The sequence below is a fragment of the Eretmochelys imbricata genome, chromosome 14 (genome assembly GCF_965152235.1).
Source record: "Eretmochelys imbricata isolate rEreImb1 chromosome 14, rEreImb1.hap1, whole genome shotgun sequence".
Lineage (NCBI taxonomy): Eukaryota > Metazoa > Chordata > Testudines > Cheloniidae > Eretmochelys > Eretmochelys imbricata.
The window spans coordinates 50,889,973-50,916,683 of record NC_135585.1 but is presented as its reverse complement, the minus strand read 5'-3'; the positions used below and the strand labels follow the sequence as shown (position 1 = coordinate 50,916,683).

The 26,711-nt window shown below is 47.4% G+C and overlaps 3 protein-coding genes across 3 annotated transcripts in view; all 3 read left to right on the top strand.

Moving 5' to 3' along the window:
* LOC144274626 (uncharacterized) overlaps positions 1 to 26,711 on the top strand; it is a 223,107-nt gene that overhangs the window by 106,297 nt on the left and 90,099 nt on the right. The window lies entirely within an intron of this gene.
* LOC144274647 (histone H2B 7-like) lies at positions 4,791 to 5,156 on the top strand. Its single transcript, XM_077833632.1, has one exon. It carries the CDS (start codon positions 4,791 to 4,793, stop codon positions 5,154 to 5,156), a length of 366 nt encoding a protein of 121 aa, XP_077689758.1.
* LOC144274293 (histone H1C-like) lies at positions 14,260 to 14,838 on the top strand. The gene has a single exon (XM_077832993.1). The coding sequence runs from the start codon at positions 14,302 to 14,304 to the stop codon at positions 14,836 to 14,838; it is 537 nt and encodes a 178-aa protein (XP_077689119.1). The 5' UTR covers positions 14,260 to 14,301.

The following is a 26,711-nucleotide window of genomic DNA, read 5'->3' as shown; positions in this document are numbered from 1 at the left end:
TAGAGTCTAGGCACTAAGGGACTAGGAAGGGCCCATTTCTCAATTACAATGAGGCAATTATATATAGGGGAAACTCAAGAAACTCTTGACTGTCCCCAAGTGAGCTCAGCCATGAAGGCATCTGAGTCTTGCTGCCTCCTGGGGAATTCCCCTACACACGCCCTGTCCCCGCACAGCCAGATTCCCCCTGGCTTTGTGACAGTGAGAGACTACCATGGTCTGTCTCAATGACAGAGAGACATACAAGGGCACTGGTGGGATGGCTGCTGTCTTGGCCAATAGTTACACACAGCAGTGAGTGTGGATGTAACTGGTCTTTCAATATGGAGTGTAGACACACATACCCTATGCACCGCTGCAAGAGTGGGCAAGGTTGTAGTCCAGAATTAGAGCGTCTACAAAGGAGCTACTATGGAATAGTTGTTCAGGCTACTTCCCAGCGTAGACAAGCCCTTAGTCTTGGATACCAAGGAGCTGCCTTCTCTGCCACTGGGCAAGTATTTTGTGACTCATGTTAAGACAGGTTTCAGAGTAACAGTTGTGTTAGTCTGAATGCGAAAAAAGAACAGGAGGACTTGTGGCACCTTAGAGACTAATAAGTGTATTAGAGCATAAGCTTTCGTGGGCTACAGCTCACTTCATTGGATGCATATAATGGAACATATAGTAAGAAGATATATATATATATATATACACACACACACATATATATACATACAGAGAAGGTGGAAGTTGCCATACAAACTGTAAGAGGCTAATTAATTAAGATGAGCTATTATCAACAGGGAACAAAACTTTTGTAGTGATAATCAAGATGGCCCATTTAGACAGTTGACAAGAAGGTGTGAGGATACTTAACATGAAGAAATAGATTCAATGTGTGTAATGACCCAGCCACTCCCAGTCTCTGTTCAAACCCAGATTAATTGTATCTAGTTTGCAAATTAATTCAAGCTCAGCAGTTTCTCCTTGGAGTCTGTTTTTGAAGCTTTTCTGTTGCAAAATTGCCACCCTTAAGTCTTTCGCTGAGTGGCCAGAGAGGTTGAAGTGTTCTCCTACTGGTTTTTGAATTTTATAATTCCTGATGTCAGATTTGTGTCCATTTATTCTTTTACACAGAGGCTGTCCGGTTTGGCCAATGTACATGGCAGAGGGGCATTGCTGGCACATGATGGCATATATCACATTGGTAGATGTGTAGGTGAACAAGCCCCTGATGTAATTAGGTCCTATGATGTGTGTCACTTGAATAAATATGCGGACAGAGTTGGAATTGGACTTTGTTGCAAGGATAGGTTCCTGGGTTAGTGTTTTTGTTGTGTGGTGTGTGGTTACTGGAGATTATTTGCTTCAGGTTGGGGGGCTGTCTGTAAGCGAGGACTGGTCTGTCTCCCAAGATCTGGTCGGGGTTCTAGGCATGTGTCTGCACAGATCTGTTCCTGGGCTTTTTCAGGGAGTTTCTTGAGCAGATGGTGTAGTTTCTTTTGGTAATCCTCAGTGGGATCAGAGGATAATGGCCTATAGAATGTCGAGTTAGAGAGCTGCCTAGCAGCCTCTTGTTCATATTGCAACTTATTCATGATGATGACAGCACCTCCTTTGAAGATAGTTGGTCTTCATCTCCCTCTAGTCACTGGTCTATGTACTACACCCTTTAATAAGCCTAGTCCTTTAGTACCCAGTGTTAGCGGCTGGTGCTTTTAGAGTTGAAGGACTCAGGTTCAAACCTCACTATTTCCATAATTTAACCGCAGCTCCCTACAGTGGAAGCTTTTGTAGAAGCTGCTCTTCCATCCCTGCTTCCCTGCTGGGGCTGCTTTCAGAGCAGAGACAAAGCAGGAAAGGGAAGATGAGGAAGCCACTATATTCAGTCCCCTGCGTTGACATCACACCCAGCTCTCCAGCCGCACACAGACAGGGAGAATGGAGGAGACTGTGCCTGTGAGAAGGGATACAGAGTCCTCTACAGTCCAGAGGAGAAATGACACATTTTAGATACACTATTCAGCTGGTAGAAGAAGTAATCCTAGTATCAACTCCAGCCCTGGACGAGAAAGGAAGTGGTAGCCTTGAAGAGAGAGGGCTCAGTGGACATTTCTCTGAATGCTGGTATTTAAAACAGCACGTCAATGTCTACTGGAACTAGAGCATCAGCGTTAAGGTGTTTTGGGTGCTGTTTCTATTCAATATAGAGAGTTTCTATTCAATGTTATGTGTGTGTGAGAGAGAGAAAGAGAGAGAAATGGCTGTTTGTGTGATCGTAGCTTGTGATTTCCTTAGTTTGGAATGTTTCTATTTGTATTTTTGTGGTGGGTCTTATTTTGATATGAACGTAGAAGCTTTAGCTGGAAAGTAATTAAAGGGGTTTGGGGTTTTTTTTGAGGGGGATTGGAAGAAAAAGTTCCACATGGGAACTTACCCTTTTATAGGGTCCCATAGTTTTAATCATTTCTTTCTCCAGGTTAGGTGGCTGAGCATCTGGTGGCTGGAACAGGTGAAAGAGACAAAACTAGTATATTATAATTCTGTATACTGTATTGTAATAGCCCATAGAAGTCCCAGGGGCTAGATCACACAAAAAATCCCCATGGAAAATGTTGGCTTTTTATCTCCCATTTCCCCCCATATTTTTCTTTTTGTTTTGTTTTGTTTTTCAGCAACCAAAAATTCTCAGCCAAAAACTGCTGAAAAACAAACAAGCAAACAAAAAACCCAAAAGTTTGACAACAATTTTTTTAAAAAATTTTGTCTAATTTTTTTTGTTTGTTTCCTGATTGGAAATTGAATTTTTTTCAGTTAAATTAGACAAATTCTGATATTGAAAATAATATATTAAAAAAGTTTTGAGGGAAATTGTTTTGACCAGCCCAACTCGAGCCCCAGTGTGTTAAGCTCTTAGTACAAACATGTCAGGAAAAGACAGCCTCCACTTCTCAAAATTTACAATCTCAATAGACATCTAGAGACAAGTGGATACAGCAAAGGATTGGTGAAGGAGCACAAGTGAACCATAAGATTTCATGCTGCCTGGCCCAATTTTATGGCAATGTTTTTAAAAATGTGGTTAAGGTAGTCCCTTAAAAGGAGATTGAACATTTGCAATCAAAACTGCGGGTTTTTTTAATTGAAAATTGGGTTTTGGCCAAAAAAAAAGTAGAAAAATCAAATGCCTGAAAACCAAAATATGGAAACTGAAAAATTTCCATGCAGAAACACTTCCATGGTATCTCAGATGGAGCAGTCCAGAGAGAGACTGGTTGTATAGGTGTGGAGAGGTGAAAGTTAGAGTCGGTGAGACCCCCACCCACCCACTCTGGCCAGTCCCCTCTTAGCAGGAGACCATGGCCGGGAATCTCACTCTCCCTCCAGCCACTAATTCACTAATTTCGTATTGGAGAGACCTGATGGAAAACTAGCTGAGCTGAAAGCCGACCCCAGCATGTCTTTGCTGCTCTTCTGCTGGACCTGGCTGGAAACTTACTGTATTGTCTCCAGACCTCTTTTTCTTCCATATATACTGCTCTATAGGCGCACAGCCTTTCAGTCACCCGGGCTCGTGCCTATATTTGCTCCCCCCGGCAGCCTCAGAATCTCCTTTTTGGTGAACTTTGCACCCAGGGAGCAAAGGGGCAAGAATGAAGCAGACAGCTCTTGTGTGCTATCAATGCCAAGTGAATCGCTATCAGGCAGAGCAACCAACCTACATCTTCATAGAGAGGTTGACCTCCTCTAGCTCTATGCTGGTAGATTCTCAATGATTTAAACAGAAGAACGCCATATTTAAATGGTTTTGTTTAAGTTCAAACTACTTCCAACAAAGTCTGATGTCAAGCCAAAAATCTGGGAAAATGAGAAGGGAATGGGGGAAAGTATTTAGAAAAGAAGAAAGACAACAACAGGGGATCTCTCTGGTCAAAGGTTTTGAGTCCTGGGTGCCTACAGTTAAAGTCTTAAATACATAAGTAAACTCCAAAAATCTGTAGGCTCCCCATCCCCCCCCCCAAAAAAAGTTCTAAGTAATCAGCAGCACCTATTCACCCCAGGAGTAGCTGCTGGGTGGACAGTGGTTTTAGAATCAGGACACCTGTTCAGACACCTAGGAATAGATTTAGAAACCTAATTTCAGACACATAAAGAGAGAGAGATTAGATGAAATGATTTTCCCCCCAAGCAAGTTAATTGTTTAATAAAGGACAGGGATGACAAAGGTTAAAAAAATCCATTGACCCCTGCAAAAGAAGCCACATGGCTCTTTTGTACAGATGACAAGTGCTGATCAAAACTTCTATTTTCTGTCAACCTGAAACTGTGTACCAAGAGTCAAAAGGCCAGTGGTCAGAACTGCATGGAACTGGTTCTTGTTACATCTATGATTCACATGTAAAAAGTGAAAATAAAATGATTTTTTTTTAAATATGGGAAAACAAGATAACTTCCAACACGCTAGACATTCTCCAATGGAAATTTAAATCGTAAATATTCTGACTTTTACAAAGCTTTGTTGGAATCGTAGAGGAACAAACTGCTTTGTTGAAAGTGGGCTAATCTAAGAAGAAAGTCTGAGACAACACTAGATTATATCAATTATGCCGCCTTCTCAGTAGCAGATAGTGAACAGAGCCGTCATGTTCAGGCGATCAGACTTGACGCGCGAACGAGGAGTGGCTAGAAAAGGTGAGGACCGAAGAGCTTTCAGTCTTCATTCAGGTCGGCCAACAATCTATATAAAGAGGAACTCCGAGGGGCTTGGTGTTTTTTTATGTTGATCGGAAGCGGGAGGGAGAGTGAAGATGTCTGCGCGTGTGCCGAAAAAAGGGGGAAAGAAGCTGATTGCTGAAAGTGCGAAGAAAGGAGATAAGAAGCGTAAGAAGAGTCGGAGAGAGTCTTATTCGATTTATGTCTACAAGGTACTGAAGCAGGTCCATCCGGACACGGGCATTTCTTCCAAGGCCATGAGTATTATGAATTCTTTCGTGAGCGATCTTTTCGAGCGCATCGCTGCAGAGGCGTCGCGCTTGGCTTTGTACAATAAAAGGTCGACCATCAGCTCTAGAGAGATCCAGACGGCGGTCCGCCTGCTCTTGCCTGGGGAGTTGGCGAAGCATGCTGTGTCGGAAGGCACTAAGGCTGTGACCAAATATACCAGCTCTAAATAAAGTTTTGCCTGCCGTGGCTGTGTTAAGGTGAAACCATCCACCGAATTAAGACCCAAAGGCCCTTTTAAGGGCCACCCACTTTTCCTGTAAAAGAGCTGCTCATAGTAAGGGAAAGTAATCTAATTAAATCAGTTACTGATTGAGGTTTCATCAATTAAATACCCATCATTTTTGACTGTAGAGATGGGATAAAAGCAATATTGGGGAAGGAAACTGGTAAAAAGGTTGTTTCTTAACCTATCCACATAAGAATCCTTCGTGGAAATTAGGTTTGGTTTATAAAATAAGGTTTACCGTGCTATAAAGTCTTTGCGTAGTAAATATTCTGACCGTTTAATAATCTTGCCTTTTATACTGAAATACAGGAATCAAACGCAGCTAGAGAATTTTATTTTATATAAACTTCAACTTGTTTTTATGAATATTGCAAACTCTTGAAACGTTTTCATTCGCAAAGGACTTGGAGACCAAGGACTCTTCATTTCCCAAAGGCTGGAAAAGCAGCAGCCCCAAAGCTATAACGAAACAAAAAACACCACAAGCCGAAATGAAAGGGGATGGGGAAGGAATAAAGTATAAACTGCTTTCATCTTCCTCCAAATAACCTGAAGCCACCTGGCTCTTTCTCTCTCTATACCCCTTCTTAGCCCAATGTTAACAAAATCCCCTGATAAAATTTCAGTCTAAAATGGTTGTTTTCCTTTCCGACAATTGCAGCCTGCTGTCACAGTAAAATACCCACGCTGTCTGCACGGGGCTGTGGCAGGAGCCTGGGCATCGCCGTGGAGTGATGCTAACTAAGCAGCAACCTACTTGTAAATCTACAGTTAAGGTGCAGACCGCTCGCAAATACACCAGGAACCGCGGGGCAAGATCCACTCCCTGCCTTTCCAGCTGCGGGAAAACCAACCGCGCTCAGAAATATACAGGGCGGATGGCGGCTCCTCCTGCTGGAGATCACTGGTGGTGGTTATAAAACAGCTTCATCAGGTCGGGGCGGCAGCATGCGCGTGACGATTATCCGATGGGGGAGCAGGTCCTTTGGGCTGTGAAAGTCTTTTTGAAAGGCAAATTCCTCCTAAATCTTAAACTGGAGTTTTTATAAGACAGGGCCACCTACCTACCTTCCCTGCTCCCCCCACATGTACATATTCTAATCTGCCCTTGAAAACGCCGGAATCTTGGCCCTCCACCCCAGTTAGCCCTGGCTTCAGTTGGGGGCAGAAACAGGGCAGTCCTGTCCCGTCCTTGAACCCCTCCCCAGCCACGGGTAGTCACGGAAACCTTTCGAGCATCCTGACATGACAGTATTATGGGCAATACCAGAATGCACATAATACGTGGGGATTTAGGTTGTTCCCAGACTACTTGTACGTTTCCTCCACCTGTTACATCACATTCTGAGATAAGGTTGTGAAGAATTCTGGGGTTTAAAATTTTCATAGTTCGATACACACAACTCCTGTGTTTTCTGGTCACTTGCTCACCATATCTGTTGAGGGGGCGGGGTTTCCACACTCGTTCCCGTCAGACACTGAGAGAGGTTCCATCATATTTAACAGTATAGCAAACCTGATCGCATATCTCGTCTCTTTCTAAAGGGCAGGGGGCAGACCTGAAAGCCTATTTCTGGTTTCCGAGCGCACCCACTATTTTCTGTTGAAATCAAAAGGAGATTTACCAGAGTGAGCAATGCAGTATTTGGTCCTAAACAATGCACATCTGGGCCTTCGTGCTTAAAGCTCTTCTGGAAATGGTTTAGGGTGGCTCTTAAAAGAGCCGTTGTTGTTTCGTTGCGGTGAATCAATAGATCTGTTAAGATTTCCCCTGGGGAGCCATTGCCCCGCGAGCAGAGGAAACCGCAGAAGTCTTGCCAGCTCCTTTGCCTTCGGCCACGTTCCTCATCTTCCCGGGGGGCTTTGTCCCAGTGCCTTTGTTTTTCTTCTTGATCTTTTTAGCTTCCTGGTTGGCAGGCGGCTTCTTATCTGCTTGTCTCTTCTGCTTTGCTGGCTTCTTGGCCTCCTTGGTCTTGGGCAGCTGCAGAACGAGCTGCGTTTTGCCGACGCCTGGTTCTTTGCAGAGTTTGTAAGAGCCAGGAGCCCCCGTCACTCCAGGCACCTTGCACAGGATGTTGTTGGTGACCAGCTTCTTGAGCGCCGATTTGATGCGGCTTTTGTTCCTCTGGACGTCGACTCCCGTCGCCGCCAGCTCCTTCTCGATGGCCACCAGGGAGAAGCCCTTGCGGCTCTTGGAGAAATCCACGCTCCACAGGATGAGCTGGGCAAAAGCCGGCCGCTGTCTTCGAGGCGGCTTCTTCTTCCTTCTCCTCTTTTTCCTTTGGCTGGTTGGAGCTGGAACTGCAGCGGGAGCTTCAGCTGTGGTTTCCGCTGCATTCATCTCGGCCTAGAGGGGGCGCCGCTTCTCCAGCCACCAGCACCGCTCCGGTTCCTATTGCTTGGAAGCCTATTGGCTAGCTGCTCCAGCCGCTGCTCTCGCCGCTCCAGCCGCAGACTGGAAGCCAGGGCTGCTGCCCGCGGCTAATTATAGCCTGGACCCGGACGCAACCGAATCAACCTCCCGGCCCTCCTGCCTCCGCAGCTCTAGGTTCCCCTCCAAAGTATGTCTCTGTAGCACCGAGAACCCGAGTTTCTAAGAGCCCAGGAGGCCTCCTGTCATTCCACAACAGACATCTTGCCGAGATCTGGAGGGTGTTTCATTTTCTGGCGATGGTGTTAAGGAATGAACCTTCTGCTGAGGGGCGGGGGGAGACAGAGAGAAAATAAAACCACCAAAGCCTCGCACACATCTCCAGCGCTACACTCAGGCGGGACCAGTGTTTGATAGGTTTTTCACTTAACGCATGTTAAAATTCGCAGCCTTACCTCTGACAGAAAGAGGAACAGGAATAAATGAACAAATCAACCTATGAAGGAATTCAATAGATGATTTTGTGGGGGTGGGGAGGAATTGTTTTTAAATTAAGCGGGTGAATTTATCAGTCAAGATGATCAGGGATCCAACACCAGGCTCTGGGTGTCCCTAAACCTCTGACGGCCAGATGCTGGGACTGGTAGACTGGATAGATCTCAAGGTAATTTCCTTGTTCTGTCCATTCCTTCTGAAGCATCTGGCATTGGCAACTTCAGAAGACAGACTATTGGGATAGATGGACCATTGGTCTGACCCACTATGCTCATTTGTGTTGATGGTAGAGCACGACAATTTTAGGAGAAAAAAAGAGATCGAGAAAGAAAAGGGGCTCTCTCACTGGTTTATTCAGGATCCTCATTCTCATTGGTTCAGGGGAGTTGGACTCCTACTAGCCAATCAGGATGGAGGAACTGCCCGGCTCTAAGGTTATAACAAAAGTCACTCAGCCATTCACTTTTGTTGAGAGAAGAAAGCGGTCCAGTTGATGGGTTGTAAGGAAAGGAAGTTGCTTGGGTGGGGCTACGGTTCTCTGTGGGTAGGCTGAAAAGCTACTCCATGAGATGTAGTAGAAATGTTGCCTTTAGATAATTTGGTTGGTGTGCTGAAGTATCTGAGAACTAAGAATCTTCTATTAGCAGAGAGAAAAGGAGTACTTGTGGCACCTTAGAGACTAACCAATTTATTTTAGCATGAGCTTTCGTGAGCTACAGCTCACTTCATCAGATACATACCGTGGAAACTGCAGCAGACTTTATATATACACAGAGAATATGAAACAATACCTCCTCCCACCCCACTGTCCTGCTGGTAATAGCTTTTTGCGAATACAGACTAACACGGCTGTTACTCTGAAACCTATTAGCAGAGAATGAGTCCTGGGAACAGTGAGAAGAGCCCAATAGTTCTGTACCCTCCATAGTTTGCTGTCCACAAAGATTGAAGTGCTGAACAAGCTCTTGTGGGGTCTTGCCCAACATCGAAGCTGTGTTTTTGTGTGAGAAAGCACCACCTAGTAACTAACACGGAATGTAGTATCAAGAACTAAGGCTGTGTCCTGTTTTTGCCTTCCTATCACCTTTATGGGAATGGGCATAGCAAATTCTCCCTGTCATAGATAGGAAGAAACTTCTGATAATACATCAGCCCCACTCTTCATTCTATCCAGCTATTGTTAGCTATTTCTTTCATTGATCTGTATGGTCTTTATGATAGAAAATACTCCAGAGGGAGCACTGATTACCGGTAATGCATATTCCACCCGATTGCAATGCATATAATGCCATAGTGGGTACACACAACAAAATAAGAATTTGTCTCAGTATGTGGCCAACTAAGAAGCATACAGCTCGACTGGGTAAATATGTATATGGGGTATGTTCATTTGCACATTTCTGAAAATTTGTTCGTTAAATGAGAAATGTTTAGATACATAAATGGGAGATTTTCAAAGGTATACATGGCAGTTAAACTCAATCAGAGTTGGGAGTCTTCCTTAGAATTAGGCTGTTCCAGGTAGGCCTAATTGCTATTGGTGACTTTGAAACTCTTTCTTTAAAAGTCTACAAGGACAAAAGGATGCAGAGTTACAGGAGAATTAAGGAAAAACAACGAGGAGTCCTTGTGGCACCTTAGAGATGAACAAATTTTATTTGGGCATAAGCTTTTATGTGCTGGAACCCACTTCATCAGATGCATGAAGTGGAAAATATAGGAGCAGGTATACATACATGAAAGGATGGGGGTTGCCTTACCAAGTGTGAGGCACAATCATAAAGGATCTCAGTGCTGTAGGGCTTTTTGTAATTTTTTGGCAGGTGAATGTACTGCTTAATGTTTGTAATCTTCAATCAAGCACATTTGCCATATAGTTACACAGCCCAGTTTTGTGACCTATCCCAGACAGCAACTTATGAATATTTCGGACAAGGCCAGCGGGGGAACTAGCTCAGTGTCCTCGAGCGGGGAGGGGAAACGATTGTGCAAATCGGGGCTGGCGCTTTTTTGCGGGCAACTTGAGTGGGGCAGAAGAAACACCGGCTGGGGAGAGGGCGCAGGGGCAGGAATAAAGCAGGGGATTGATTCGGCTGCGTCGGGCTCTGCTCGCTATCTGGCCTCAGCGGCGGCCGCTGGGCTCAGTGTCAGGGCGGCGGCCCCACGTGCGGGTCCGGGTGGCAGCAGCTGGGATTGACTCGCAGGGACATGCCCGGTTCGCGTCCTCTCCCCGCGGCTTTTGCAGCCTCCCGTCCGGCTGGGGAGAATCCCCCGCGCAAGGAAAGGAAGAAACCGACTCTCAGCCAGGTCATTCTCCGGGCGGCTAACGTCCCCGCCGCCGGCAGAGGCGCCTCTCTGGCCGCCATCGAGAAGACGCTGGAGGGCGAGGGATACGACGTGCGGAAGAACAAGGGCCGCATCAAGACTGTGCTCCGTTATCTCCTGAGCCGCGGGGCTTTGCGTCGGTTCAGCGGCAGCGGCGCCCCGGGCTCTTTCAGGCTCCAGCGGGGAGGCGGCTCCCCGAAAGCAGAAAAGAGGGAAACAGCCGCGGCCAAGAGGCGCCAGAGCTCGGCGAAGACAGGAACAGCTGCCCCAGGGCCAAATGACCCCAGCGGGGAAATGAAACCGGCTGCTGCACGACCCAAGAGGGTCAGCAGGAGCCCGGGCAAAATCAAGGGGACGGTGGGAACGCGCAGGAAGCAGATCTTAGAAGATATTATTAAGGGCACCTTCCTTATGGAGTGAAGGCTCAGGCCAGGGGCGAAAAAACAAAACGGTTCTTTTCAGAACCATCCCCCAGGGCTCATCAAAAGAGCGAACGTCTTTGCTCTCTGGTGCCATATTTTGTATCGCGGCTTTTTCAGAGATAAGGGAGGGCTGTGTGTGTTGTATGTATTCATAGAATAGGAAGCAAACTGCAGCGCTACCATTGATGAATGCATTTTATGATAGGCAGGTCAGGAAAACCAACAGCAGGAAAAGGCAGGGAGCTTTCAAGATTAGTTAGATCCTGCCATTGAAGTAACTGACTTAAAATAAAGGGGGGGGGGCTGATAAAGAAGGCAACTGACCCATGCTTATATAGTTTTCATCTTCCCTAACGCCTGGGATCTGGTCCTATACAAATACAGAAAAAAAAAAGTTGTTTTTTTTTAAAAGGTACATTTGTGTTAACGCTCTTTTAGGGAAAGTTTTTGTGGTGGCTCTTAAAAGTGCCTTTGGGTTTATTTATTTTTTCAGCAGAATGAACCGGTAGAATTATGCCTTTTAGGACTTCCCCTCGAGAGATGCTTCCCACTGCACAAAGGATACAGAAGCGACAGTTTCTCCAGTTTCCTCTTCCCGATCCACAAGATCCCCTGCTTTCTTCTTGGCTTTTTTCTTCGCTGCTTTTTTTTTTCCTCTTGATTTTCTCAGTCCCCTGCTTCTTTGCCGATTTGTCCTTCTTCACCGGCTGAGGGGGTAGCTTCGCTTCTGCGATAAGCTTGTAGGAGCCCGGGACCCTAAGCAAGACATTAGTGGAGACCAGCTTCCCGAGCCCCGCTTTGATATGCGCTTTGTTCTTCTTGACATCGATCCCCTCCGCCGCCAGCTCTTTCCTGATGACTCTCAGGGAGATCTCCCCGGAGTGCTTGGAGAAATCCGCGGTCTGGAGAATGAAGTGGGCAAAACCTTCCCGGTCTTTTCGAGTTATCAGCACAGCCTTCCTCTTCTTCCGCTTGGTTCTCTTGCTGGTTGGTGCCTGGGAAGGGCCAGCTGGCTGATCTGTGTTCATCTGGGTAGACTCAAGAGGCGCTGCGTTCTCTATTTTTTGATAGTTGTTCTCTACTTGCTCCGGCGCAGCCTGAAAATCAAGTTCGTCGCCTCCTGCACCTCAGGCTGCCGCAGATTGAAGCCGGGCCCGGCAGCTGCAGCCCGAGGGGTAGTTATACCCCAGTGTCTGACGCAACCGAATCAGCCTGGTTCCGTCCCCTGCTCCTCAGCACTAACAACCTGCGTGGTATGTTCTCCTGGTGAGGATGTTTCATTCACCAGAGTTTGGTGATCAGATAAACTAAAACAATAAAGTTCTGGCAGGGAAAACATACACAAATCTCGGATCTGCTCCCCGACTAAGGAAACAAAAATCGTGATTTTTGTCTTCAAATTACTGTTAAAATTCCATCATTTTCTCGGGATATTCTCTAGAATAAGGATAAGAGAAGGGTTTACACTATGGCATTTTAATTTCATGACAGATACTTTAGAGGCGGGGAGACATTGGTTCTATTTTTGCTTGGCTTGCCGGATGAGCTAATGAAAAGGAGAAATGTTTGGATCCTTAATTGCACATCAAGAAAGCGAGGCGTGATGGTAGATATAGAAGTGAAGAAGGGTGAGACTTGTAGTAGCGAAAGCTTAGGTGGTAGGCGGTCTCAGTCTCCCTTCAGGTCTGCCACTACTTAATAAATGGGAACTCTGCGCTCCTACCTTTCGTTTTTTTGTAGGGAAAAGAATAGGGAGACAGGTGCTGATTGGTGATATCGCAAAGAAGTGTGTTGAAAAAGAGGAGGAAATAGTTTTATTCCGCATTCTTGTACGAGATGCTGAAATAGGTTCACATGGGCACCCGGGAATGTTTTCTAAGGTCCTGAGCATCTTGAATCACCGCAAATTACCTGTCTGAGCTCATTGCTACAGAATTTATCGCGCCCGTCCATATACAGCAAGCTCCAGGGAAGTCGAGGCTGCTTGGATCTTGTCCTGAAGCGTGAGTGGGTTTGTCCTTTCTAGGTCTCCCCCCTCCCCGCACTTGTCTCTTCCCTCTCCTTGTAATGCTAAGTGTAAATGATCTTGTTATTTATATAACTATCCAATTCTAAAGTCTTTTCCTCAATAATTTTGAGTCCTGCTGGGTAATTATTGCGTTAAATCATTCTTGTCCGTTTTAAAGTTATTCCTTTTCGATTATATGGTTATGCTGGATGACACTTTGGTCCTGTAATGTGAGACAACAACTGTAACACCTGAATTATCAACATCAATCAAACCACTACTTCCCCCCTCCCCCCAATAGTCTGGTGCTGGGAACTCGACATTTGAGGCACCCATAGCCTCTAGCCACTTTTGCAGGTTACAGGCTAATACCTTTAAGCCAGAGACATAAAACAATCGGGTTCTAAATTCTTCACAAATATGAAGGTTTTAATAAAACGAAATAAAATAAAATGCCTCTGTCGTAAAACCTAAAGTATCATATCATAGTTAGCTTCCCCTTTTATTAAAAACCTGTACCTTAAAACAAAATAATTATTTGCCAAACACATGAAAATAATTATTCTTCCTCACTGTTACATTTTTTTCTGCATGTGTATCCTATAGTTTTCTCTAACTTTTGCACTTTCTACTGAAGTAAATGGATGTTTTGACATTAATTTCAGCCAGGTGAATGAGAGTAGGATGCATCCCTATAGAAATTGAAATAGCAGTACGTTTAAAGTACTTGGTAATGCTTTACTATGACAGAAAACTAGAGATATTTATTTCCTTTTGAAAGTAGACAAATCCTCATAGGCGAGCATGGGGAAGCCTAGGTGTGTTTCTTGTTTGTCTTTGGAAGGGCGCTGCACAAAAAGACAAAGAAGGAAACCATTTAATTTCTTTGTGTGGGATACCTCACTCCGCCTTAATACTGTTCCCTCGATATCTTGAAGGCAGGTACAAAAATTTAATTGTAAATTAAGATTAAACCCAAATTTTGTTTACTTTTGGGGGACAGTCAGATGGATAAATCGAGGGTTTTGTCGATTTCTGGCGGGGGGAGCCCATTCGGTGGATCCAAAAGATGCAGCGAATGGAAACACCTAACAGTCCTAGCCTGGGGACGTCTACCTTAATTGAGCAAAAAGCCAGTCGGACTTTTAAAATTAGAGATCAGTGGAGTTTCAGAAACACAGATTTGTGTGACGCTGGGAGGCGAGTGGAGGCTCATTGATTCTGTTGCGTCCGCCGTCGGGGGGAGGTGGTGCGCGCGGCGAGTTGGTTGAGTCGGTTGCGTCGGGTTCTTCTCTATATAAAGCCCGGCAGGGGGCCAGTGAGATCAGTTTGGAGCGGAGAGTCCTGGAAGCTTCGTGGGAGGTTATCGCTTTGCAGATAAGAGGCGGCGGCAGTAGCCGTTGCAGTTGCAGCTGCAGCAGCAGGCAGGCGGTGGCGGGTCTTGTGGCTGTGAATACAGTGGGGAGACATGCGAGATTTGAGCTCCATCCTTCAGGCTTCTTCTTCAGACGTAGCCTTAGCTACATTTCCACCCAAGAAAAGAGGGAGGCCGTCTCTCCACGACCTCATTCTGCGGGCTGTTTGCGTCTCTACAGCCCGCAAGGGCGCCTCTCTGGCTGCCATCAAAAAGGCGCTCTTGGCCGAGGGATACGACGTGCAGAAGAACAACGGTCGCCTAAAGGCGGCTCTCAGCGCTCTCGTTAGCAAAGGGCTGCTGCAGCGGGTGACGGGCAGCGGCGTCTCGGGATCCTTCAGGATCAACAAGCACCAGAAGAAGGGGGGCGCCTTGAAAACAACGAAGAAAAAAACGGCCGTCAAGAGACCCAAAAACCAGATAGTAGCCAGGAGATCTCCGAAAAAAATTAACGTCCCAGCAGCTAGGAAAGCAAAGGGGCCCGGCAGGGAGCCCAAGCTAGCTGTTAAAAAACCCAAGGCTCGCAAGAACCCGGCCAGACCCAAGGGGAGCGCTGCCCCTCGCGGCAAAGCTGCTGTCAAGAGGCATTAAAAACACATTCCTTGTCCGCTAATATAAACTCAAAGGCTCTTTTAAGAGCCACCCTCAATACTCCCTAAATGAGCTAATGTTTCGGCGGGAGAGCATGGGCGGTGCGGCGTGAGCTTTTACCAACAAAGATGCTTCTTGGAGGGAAATCTTTGATTCGGAATTTTATTCTGTGCATCTATTCACGATGATAAGGTTACATTGAACAACGTAAAAAAAATCCAAAATTTCCTATGGAAAAATATTCAAAGTTGATTTTTAAATAGTTAATAAAATTGCCCTCCCCCGAAAAAAGAGTCCCGTGAAAAAAATCCTCACGTAAACATAGACTTTAAAAAGATCATTTTACTCCGTAGTAATGATCAAAATCGTAACCTCAATACACTTTGACTAGGAAATTTATATCCATGTTTGTCTCTTTAACAGCGATTCTAGGGGAGAACTGGAGCCCGGGCTGCCACTGGTGACAGTTTCCTATCAGGTCCAGCAAAGCGGTAACTTATTGCCCAAAGAGAGTGCAGGCCTCCTTCCCCTGCCCAATCCCTGTCCTACCCCTCAAAAGCTCTACCAATGATTCCTCTTTTCATCCAATTAGCGCCCGCCCTTGCCTCTCTATATATGAGCTCACAATTGTACCGTATTTCCTGTTGTGGTTGTTTGATTGGTGTAGCAATGCTGAGACATTCACTGCCTGGTTGAGGTGAGACCAAGGCAGATTGCTCGGAAATCTACTTGGGGGGAGATGACACAGAGTCAGCAGGCACCTAACGCTGTTCGGAAGCATGCTCTTGCTACAAGTGGGATGAAAAAGATTAATCGGTATCGATTTAGCACTTGTGGCGCTGCAAGTGGTTTGCTATTGCGGCTCCTCCCTAAACTGCTTTGCTAGCTAGCGCCTGGTCAGAAAAGTCGCTCCGGATTTCAAGAGCGACCTTCGTTTTCAGAGCTTCGCTGTCCTGGTCCCGTAAAAAACAAACAAACTGAAAAACAATGAAGCTTATCTCGTGGTCTTATTAGAAGACAGTACTTTGTGAGCTGTTCCACTAAGGGAGACACCTTTCCACCGGCCGCTGTCCGAGCGATTTGCTTTGTTCTCACTGCAATAGCGGGATACAGTTTGGCTCCTTTAGGGACATTCATGGATTTATGAACAAGGCGCTGTGTTCTTGCTACCACCTGGGAGAAAAATGTAGGAATGAAACAAAGATCCTTTGCTGGGCCACAATACTTAATACTTCCCTTGTAGTAAGAGAAAAAAAGAAAACACCCCCCCACACACACACACACTTTTTGGGGTGCTCTTCTGTGATAAGGATTCTGGTTTCTTTCTCCATGAGCGATATATGGGGAACAAAAACATTCCCCACCCATTCGGGCATAGCACTTGTGCTTTGTAAATGGATAGAGGTAGAATTAAGGGATTATTTCAGCAAATATTTCATTGTATTGATACATCAAACTGAAACCCCAATCAGGAACAAAGCCCAACTATGCTAGGCGCGGTCGGACCATACAGCCCCGGTCCCTGTGAGCAATGGTTTCTAAGTAAGAGAGGGAGCCATGTCCCCCACCATGAAACAAGTCTATATTTTCCTTCAAAAGTCAGTGCCGTTTGATTGGTTTCCCAAACAAACCAATGAAAAAGCGAATGGGCGAAACGCTTCCGTTTATTTCCATATCCAGGTAGCGAGGAGTTGCTGTTCGCTGCTGGAACACGCCAGGGGGCAGTGTTACCCCAGGGCCGCAGGGTAAGAGGTCTCAGTCTTCCTTCAGGTCCTCTCACGCTCTATAAAAGGAGCTCGGGCCGGAGCACTGGTCCATTGCCTGCCTAGAGAAGCAAGCAGGTGGGGAGGTAAGTAAGGGTGGATTCGTTTTGGTGGTAATGTAGAACAGAAAAGTTTTGTTGTTTATATTTTTAAGGGACCTTATATAGCTAGTTTTCCCAGTCATAGGCTTGTTTTCAACGGTTATGAGTGTAAGAATATATTTATAGGTTGCTTGTTTGAGTGTATCAGTGGAAGAATAATATTGCTGGCTGGGTACAATAAGTACTTGGCCATGAATTCTAAGAAAGATCCTGGATGTGGTGTGCTTATTATTATGTGGGGAGCAATCTAAGTATGCTTTATTTAAAGGTACTACTAGGGTTGATGCTAAATACACCATCTCTAAGCAAAGTTTTTTAGCTAACCGTTTAAAATTATTAGATTCCAAACATACTCTTCAGGGTTGCCCATTTTCTGTTTTTTTTTTAAATTCAGTAAAATCTTTAACTGAAGAATATTTTAACGTTTTAATATTTATTGAATTAAAAATTGTTAAAGTATAGTGAACTTTTACATAAACTAAGCTTATAAATTTTTGGCACTTATAGGTTCTATTCCAGTAGCAGTAAGACAAAGAAGGACCACAACCTGTATCTGCAGAAAATATGAAATGGTGTAATGATTTGCTGTGGTTAAAAATTTTATGCAGGTGCTCTGCCTAAACTCATTCAATACTTCATCTTTCAGTAAGAATATTGCACAGGGGAGGTGTGAAATAATGATAGTTTTATGAACCTGATAGCCTTCAGATACGTTAAGGCTTTCTATGAAGAGGATGGTGATCATTCTTCATGTCCATTGAGGGTACAACAAGAAGTGTTTGTCTTAATCTTTAACAAGTGAAATTTAGGTTAGTTATTAAGAAAACTGTTCTAACTATAAAGATACTTCAGAAATGGAATAGCCTTACAAGGGAGGTTGTAGAAACTCTGTCATTGGAGGTTTTTAAAGAACAGGTTAGACAAACATTGTCAGGGATGGTCTGTCTAGGTCCTTTGCAGGCCCTACATTTCTATGAATCAATGAAAAAAATCTAGAGTACAAATTAAAAGGGGAAAAAAACTTAAAGGTATGAGGAGGATAAAAGCAAGATCCAAAATAAAATGAGGAAATAATTATCTCTATACTGAAAACCATGTTTTTAGTTTAGGTTTCCCTTCCAGCAAATGCTATTAACATTTGTAAAATCAACTTCGAGCCAACTGCATCTCTTCCTGGACACTCAGTGTTTATGGAAACCTTTTTAAAACTCAAAGCCATGACAGCCTGAGCTACAAATCAGCTCTGTCAGCCAAGAGTAATAAGGAGACAAAGTGGGTGAAAAGAAAAGGAGTACTTGTGGCACCTTAGAGACTAACCAATTTATTTGAGCATGAGCTTTAGTGAGCTACAGCTCACTTCATCGGATGCATACTGTGGAAACTGCAGCAGACTTTATATACACTGGACCAACTTCTGTTGGTGTGAGAGACAAGCTTTTGAGCGACACAGAGCTCTTTTTCGGGTCTCTGTATAAGCTCGTCTCTCTCACCAACAGAAGTTGGACCAACAAAGGATATCACTTCACCCGCCTTTTCTCTCTACTATCCTGGGACCAACACAGCTACACTACCACTGCATACAGTCAAGGCTACTGCAGTTTTATAAACCTGGGTATGTGACCCAGCCACCACTAGAGGGGGATAAAGCAGCACAGTGAGTGGAGTTGGATTACGGATCTATTGATAAAGCTCAAAGTTCCTTCAGGCGATTTTTGTCCTTTCAGCCACTCCTAGCCCCCGATCACTTTAACTATCCCTGCCAGGCAGCCGGTGGGGCCACCGTGACACCCTGGGAGCAGGCCAGAGATGGTGAGAACTAAGCAGCAAACTGGGCTCATTTTTTTGGCTCTAAGTAAAGCTTCGAACATGTCTCCAAGAAGTCGCACAAAAAGTCTTTCTGGACATCCCTAAGAAGAGCTGGTGAACACACACACCAATGAAGCATCTGAAGAAGTGGGGTTTTTACCCACGAAAGCTTATGCCCAAATAAATCTGTTAGTCTTTAAGGTGCTACTGGATTTCTCGTTGTTTTTGTGGATGCAGACTAACACAGCTACTCCTCTGATACTTGACACACACCAAAGGAAGTTTGCCCTTCGGGCTTTTTCAGTGAGTGGGCGTCCAAATAAATCGCAGGCAGAGCACACGCTTAAACAGGTACCCCACGAACACCTGCCTCTCAGTCACTTCCAGCCAAAAAATGTTAGAGAATGTTCGAGAAGCCAAGAAATTCCCCATCCATGAGAAATGTTAAATTTCCCTCCAAGAGGGCAAAGCATCCCAGCAGCCAGTGAAGAGCAGCGAGAAGGCTCAAAAAGAGCAGCGAGAGTCAGAGCACCAGAACTCTCACAAACGCAGCCATAATTATTCTTAACAAAGAGGACCTCTTGCTGTACACTGGCATAGGGCTGTGTTGGCCACCTCCCCATCTGATGCCAAGCTCTGTAAGGCGCTGACTGTCTTCGGTGTCTATTCTTAGCTTGGCTCCTGTCTCCTCAGCTCTGGCAGATTCCCAGCCAGTTCTCTCTCCTTCCTCTGGGAAGGAGCTGGACTTCCCTGCCCTTCTCCCAACTCTTGGTCAGCGGCTTCCTCTGCCACTGACAAGCCTCAGCTGCCTTTCAGTCCCATTAAGTCAGTTTACCTTTCTCCCCATGGTAAAGAGTTCCTGGCCATTCCTTGGTCTGCCTCTGCTCCCAGCTGATCTGGGTTATCCCCTTCACTGGACCAGTCCCCGCTGCTTCTCAGCCAGCTCAGTAAATGATTTTTCTCTTGTTTGTCTCCCTGAGCGACATGTAATGCTGTCAATCTTTTCCCACAGGGAAGACTAACTGATTCACTCACTGCTCCCCTGACCTGCCGTTTGAGGAGCTTCTGGCATCCCTTGATGCTTGTGTCATATGTTTGATTGTGTTTTATCTTCCCCCACACACCACACTTTCTTAAACAGCCTTTCATCACATCAGTGTGAGTGGCATTTCCCGTTTATGTTGAAGAATCCACGAATGAAACACACGGCAGCTAGGAAAAAATAATAAAGTGGTGGGGGGGAGAGAATAAAAACATACTTTTTTAATAAAAAATTTTTAATTATATACATGTGCAGCTTAAAAGGAGTTGACTATAGCTGGTGTGGAAAAAAAAAATTAACCAATTGCTGTGGTGTTTTTTTTGTCACACTTTTGGAAGTTTGCTGACCCACTCCAGTTCAGTCACGGTTTGCTAACCCAAGCAAAGCCAACAAACGGCCTACATTTGAGAAGATTATTTTGAAGGCAACTGCCCTGTTTCCATTTGTGCTAAATCGGGGGCTCAAAGGGATTATTATTGTTTGTTAGTTGTACAATACAGTAGACCCTCAGAGTCCTGAACACCAGAGTTACAAACTGACTGGTCAACCACACTCCTAAGTTGGAACCAGAAACTACTGTAAACTACTAAAAAAGTAAAGGGAAAATTAAAAAAAAAATTGAAGGTAAAAAAACTGTTTCATGCTTGTTTCATTTACATTAAGATGGTTAAAAGCATTTTTCTTCTGCATAGTAACGTTTCAAAGGTGTATTCAGTCAATGTTTGGTTGTAAACTTTTGAAAGAACCATAATGTTTTGTTCAGAGTGACGAACAAGCTCCATGCCCAAGGTGTGTGTTTAACTCTGAGGTTCTGTATTCTCATAGCGCCAGTCATTGATCGGGATGACCCAGTGGGCTCGATGCTGTAGAGACAGAGACCAAAACCACAGTCCCTGCCCCAAAGAGCTCAGCATCCAAGTAATAAATTAGTGTCCCTTTCAATAACATTTAACATGCTTGTTTCTCTTTTCCCTTTGCCGCACGTTTCTTATACCTTCCCTTCTCCCCCACCAGGTTCCCCTGTCCAGTCCCGACTGTTTTTCCCTTCACCCTGCCTCGCTCTCAGACCCCCATAAGCTGTCGTCATGCTACATTGGCCTAGTGTGGGGTTTTAAACGGGCTTGGTGCAATGAGTTTGGCTTATCCAGCTTGATCCTTGGGTGCTCATCGGCAGGCGGGAAACTTTTACGGCTAAGTGACACTTTGTCCCCCTGCCATCGGCCGGGATGCGCCTCGCGTCTGTCAGAAAGTGTTGCTGTTGATTACGGACGGGGTTACGCAGCCTGTGATTGTTCTGGGCTCCATCGTTCGTGCACCGCTAGAGGGGGAGGCAAGAAGCTCAATGACCAGCTGCCTTCACTGCCAAACTGCCTATAGGTCACTGGATTGAGAAGGACCCACATTATTCCTCCTAGAAACACCACCCTTGGCCATCCCCCCCCCAAGACCTGAGGGGAAAGGGCTGATGAACAGCGAATTCTTACACATCGAAGGGTGCTGCACTAGAGGAGTGGTTCTCAACCATGTACCCTGGGGGGTACGCAGAGGTCTTCCAGGGGCGGCAGGTTTGTATAATTTTTGGTGGTGCCCAGAACAGGTCCAAGTCCCGACCCCCCCCACACCTGCCTTGTAAGCTGATATATATTTTAAAATAATGTAAAAATGTGAGGGCTTTGGGGTGGGGCTGGTGATGAGGGGTTTGGGGTGTGGGAAGGGCTCAGGTGGAGAGTTGGGGTTCTGGGGTGGGGCCAGGGGTGGGGGGTTCATGAAGCAGGAGGGGGCTCAGGGCTGGGGCAGAGGGTTGGGATGCGGGGGGTGAGGGCTCTGGCTGGAGGTGTGGGCTCTGGGTGGGGCAGGCCTGGGGATTAGAAGGAGTTTGGGGTACAGGCAGGCTGCCCCAGGGTTGGGGCCAGAAAGGAGGACTCCCCCCAACCCTCTCCCCCCCGGCAGCACACTCACCCCACCCCACTATCACTGCACATGCTCCTAGGGCCCCTCTCAGGTCCAGGAAGCCCCCTCACCTCCCCTGTGGTGGGTGCAGTTTTGGGGGGGGGCTGCCATCACATGTGGGCCTCGTCCCCTGCTGCTGCTCCTCACTGGGATGGGGCTGCCCCTTGCCCAGCGTGGGGCAGGAACGGTGACGGCAGGCGGGGGGGCCCTGTGCTAGTGGAGGGTCCCGCTGGAAAAGGGAAGGGTCCAAGGCAACACTAGTGGCGGGGGGGGCACTAGGACCCTGCAGCGGCAGTTGATGCCATGAGCCAGGGAAGCGCAGGGGAGGCCCGCGGGCAGCACATGGGGACCGGGGGACACTCGGGGGAGGCGCATGGGAGCGGCAGGCGGGGCCGGGGGAGACCCAGCCTTGAACATTGGTGGAGCCAGGCTCCTGGGCCCTGAATTTGCTGGATCCTGGACACCACGGGCCCATGTAACTCGCCACCCCTGAGCACCTCATAGCTTTTAGCCCAGTGACTAGGGGTCTCAGCTGGGTGCGGGGGACTCAGCTTGGGCTAGGGCCCCTCCAATTTCAGATCCCCTTCACCTGAAGGGAGAGAAGGCATTTGAGCAGAGATCTCCTACTTCTCAGAGACTTCTCCTAACCACTGGGCTGTGGGATGGCCTTAAGCAGGGCTCCCTCAATCTCTCCCTGCTGAAGCTGCTCCACTCTGGATAAATAATTAAAGACTAATTGGAGCAGGGGATTGTGGGTTTCCCCACCTCCCAGCCGAGTGGCCTACCTGCCAGGATGCAGAGGCATTCTCACGGTCGCTCTCTGGCCCGTGGAGCGCTCGTGCCTCCTGATACTGGGGGGGAACAATGTAAAAGGGGGGAGGACACGTCACTTCTGGAGCCCCGGAGCACCCACAGAGTCGGCACCTGTGACCCCACTGGTATCCCACACTGCACTGCTGTCTAGAGAGGCAGGAGGAAGAGCGGGGAGCTGCAGGGAGGGGCCACTGCTTTCTGGGGGGGGGTTGCCTGGGGGAGGCATGACTCAGCTGTTCCGAGGTTGTGCCTTCTCCCCCACTGTCAACAGGCTCGGGTCAGCTCAGCTCTGAAGGAATACTGGGGGTCCTCCAGGGACATGGAGACTTGGATTTCAGAGACTCGAGGAAGCCCATTGAGGTACTGAACCCAACGGCTCAGGGACGCAATCTGAGCCAGGATCCCCAGAGCCAGAAAAAAGGGCAAATTCGCTCCCCGGTGAAAGAGGTCAGCAGGAAAGTGAAGACCGGAGTCTTGTTACCAGCATCGAAAAATGTCACCTGCCCCCTGTTTGCACAGCGGGGGATAACGAAAACCTGTGGGTTCAGCTATCCCTGCCCTGGTGTACTTGCAGCCAATGCCAGGCCTGGAGGAAGGAGAAGAAAAGGGAGCCTGGCTCATTTGGGAGGTGATCAGGGTGCAGGCAGGAATTCTCTGCCTGCCTGCAAGGGATGGATCAGCGACCTGCCAGCCAGCAGATAAGCCCCAAATGTGGGGTAAGTGGACTAAAGAGACTTGTAGGAAGTAACCCCGGGACCCTGGTCTTGACCCCATCTCTCCTGTTTAGGGGTTGAGCTACACAGGGTCCTGGGCTGGGACCCAGTGGAGAGGGAGGGCCTGGGTCCCCCTACCACCACCTTTGGCCTTACACACTGCAGACCAGCGATCTACCTAGCCATGGAAGACCCTATCTCAGATGGCAAATCCCAGAGTCTCCTTAAACAAAAAAACAAAAACAAAAAAATCACATCAGAATTCAATTCCACACAGGAAGATTTGTATCTGAACTGTGATCCTGCTCCACATGCTGAGATGGGAGTTTTTCCTTTAACATGGTGCCCAAGGCCCTTCCTAGCATTATGATGTGTCGGGGAGTGAGAAAGAACCATGTACCTGCTCGAGGCACTTCTGACGTCTTAGAGCGGAGAGAGAGAAAAGAGAGCTCCGTGCCACATACTGGGGATCCCTCCTGCTTTGGAGGGGTCTTGCTTTGCCGTCACCTAAAGTCAGCATCTTTTCAAATGATGACAGATTCAAACGCTCATGCTTCTGAAGGCCCTCTTCCCCGTGCAGGGACCTGGGGTGTCTCTAACACAGTCTCACCTGCAGGAATTCACTCGCTGGCTGCCGGCATTTCCCCTCCATCTCACTGATCAGCTCGCTGAAATAGGAATTCTCCTCGCAGAGCTGGGTGTCAATTTCATTCTGCCACTTTTCAGGCTCCTTGTCCAGCTCTCCCAGCTATACTGAACACAATATTTCTTTGATTCAGAAGGCCCTGCAGGATCTTGCAGTGCCCCACGGTCGTCATTATCAGCATCAGTTATCACTGTAGACGTAGGAGATTGCGCTGACTGGACTGACCCTATGACACCCTGAAAGTTGCTTTTTTGAATAAAATCCCTGATATCAGTTTGCTGACTTGTCTGCTGCCTCTTTGCACATTCTGCACTCTGCTTTTATGCCAATTGCATAACTTCCTGGGCAGTATACTTGACCCGGTGACTAGATTGAGGATTTGTATTGGGAGAAATCAGAAATGCTGGTTAATAGGACTTTCTGGTTGATAAAGTGCTGGATAACACAGCTTTTACTGTACCTTCAGTTTTCTAGAAAGTTTGCTGCTTATTTTTTTCATTCAATTGTTTTATTTACAGCCTTAAGTTATAGGGTTGTCATAATCATAGAATATCAGGGTTGGAAGGGACCTCAGGAGGTCACCTAGTCCAACGCCCTGCTCAAAGCAGGACCGATCCCCAACTAAATCATCCTAGCCAGGGCTTTGATATAATAGCAGAGGGAGAAATAAATCAGGCCCCAGAAGCAAACTGCAGTGGAATTAAATGGTAGTTAAAATCCAGAACAATTAACTGTGACACTAGACAAAGATTTCCTATCTTGTACTCCTGGGCAGCCTCCTCCATGTGAGCTCAGTGAGTCCGGGATCCATCACACACCAGGCAGATGGGGGGTTGATCCTCCTCGTAGAACAGTTTCAGGACCTCCTGGTGTCTCCCACACCCCCTCTCCCCTCCTGCTCCTTTGGCTGCCTGGAAATTCATTCATCTGGTTATTTCTACAACATTCGCTAGCTGCTGGTTTGGCCTGCTGCTTGTCTGCTGAGCAGTTTCCCTGCACTGGGGGCAGGAGATAGTGGTCTCCATCTCCCCCAGCCAGCACTGGGTGATGCAGGCTCAGCAGAAATTGTGCCTGCAATTTATAATCATCACTGGGTCTTTAAAATAATCCAGAGCAGATGAAACATGAGATACCCAGCTTGGAGTAGCCATTGGGAGGGTTTCCCTGCCTGGAACTGACTCATAGTCAGCTGATCTCCTAAGAGTTTACTTTTTTAAAGTGACAGCCCATCCAGTGAGCAAGGGAACCTGGTCTGTCTAAGGAGCACTAGTAAATACACAGCCCACAGCCTGGTTCACTTGGAGCTACTGCTGTGAGAATCTACTTGGATTGTCCTGAAGAGTCTCCAGGAATTAGAGATTAATCTTTAACTTAAAGCAGGGGCATGCACCGGGATAAAAATTTGGCTGCGTTTGGAGGGGCACTTTCTATCCTCCGCCCCTCCCCGTGGCTGGTGGGGGCAGCCAGAGGAGCTGGATCTCCCGCCCCGGCCTGGGGAAGGGGGAGCTCCCACACTCTGAACTCCTCATTTCTGGCCCCACCCCAGATCCCGCACCCCTAGCTGAAGCCCTCACCACAGGGACGGCTTTAGGGGTAGGCCACCTGGGCGGCTGCAAGTGGGGGAGTGAGGAGCAACGCCAAGCGCTCTGAGCATCCAGGTCTCTTTCCCCAGCTGGGCTGCTGCTCTCCTCCCCTTCCCTTTCGCAGCCCAGCTGGGGAAAGTGACCAGGATGCAGTGAGCCCTGACACTGCTCCTCGCTCCCCCCTTCACTGCCCCCTGGGGTCGGGGGAGCGAGCAGCAATGCCAGCTGCTTGACCTGCATGCAGGTCAGTTTCCCCACATGGGTGCAGGAAGGGAATGCAGCGGTTAGGTGTGAAGGAGGGGGTAGGGATTAGGGGCACAGGAGAGGAGTGTAGGGGTTCGGGGCAAAGGGGGCACAATAGAGGAGTTGGGGGCAGGGTTTAGGAGCGCATGAGGAGGGTGCTGGAGTTAGAGGCAAAGGGGGCACAGTGCAGGGGTTAGGAGTGAAGGGGATGGGGAACCTGGGGAGCCCACGGGGGCCAGGGGCAATGGGGGGTGCCACACCTGCAGGGGCCAGGGGCATCAACATACAAATTCGCTCAGGGCACAATTTTCCGAATGGCTGGCCCTGAGGCGCTCGCTCTCCCTGCCCCGGTGGACTTCTGGGCAAGCCATGTCCCTGTCCCCATGCCTCAGTTTCCCCACCTGTACTATGGGTATAATGCTACTGCCTTGCTTTGTAAAGAACTTCTGCTCTACTGATACAAAGTGCTAGGTAGGAGCTAGATTTGGTATTGCCTGTCAGGAGCAGAAGCAGTGAGCTCTCTCCCCTGGGGAGCAGCAGGGAGCGCCTCTCCCCTACAGAAAGGCAGTATGGGGGCCCTGCTCCATACCCATACATATGCAGCTGAGATGTCTTTGCTTGGTGGCGAGGGGAGGCTGTGCTCTTCCCCTCTTACCACAGACAGAATCCCCTGCTGGGGTTGGGTTGGTAACTGGCCCCCCTTCCCTGAGGACTGGGCCTGGGAGTTAATACCTCATTGAATTGCACAAGGTGGTTCCCTCCACTCAGAGCTATTCTCTCAGGTTCTCTGAAAACTTGGGCAGATGTTGCTCCATTGGTTAAACTCAGGGCAGCTCTTCCCCCCACCCCCAGAGCTATTGTCTCAGGTTCTCTACAAACTCAGACAGACGTCACTGCCAAGGTGGCCACATTTTTGAGGTTTCCTCCCCCACGAGGGTTAGGTTTTTTGCAGCCTCTAGTAACTTATTCATTAATCACACCCTGCCCAAATACCACTAATGCTTCCCCCTCCCTTCCCCACCAGCCTCCTACCTTCATCAACCACTCTGTTTGCACAGAGGGTTAAAGGGAGGAAGAATTTTAAGTGAAAGAAATTTACAGAAGGACAAAAATCAGGCAACCTAAATTCTCCCCCCTCCCCATTCCCAGTCCATTTCATTTCCAGTATTTTGTATATGGCGTCTGGGGAATCCAAAGCACATGGCTTTGGGTT

Bases quoted from the DNA above. Each gene is read 5' to 3' on its own strand.
- LOC144274647 (XM_077833632.1), top strand. From the start codon at position 4,791: ATGTCTGCGCGTGTGCCGAAAAAAGGGGGAAAGAAGCTGATTGCTGAA.
- LOC144274293 (XM_077832993.1), top strand. From the start codon at position 14,302: ATGCGAGATTTGAGCTCCATCCTTCAGGCTTCTTCTTCAGACGTAGCC.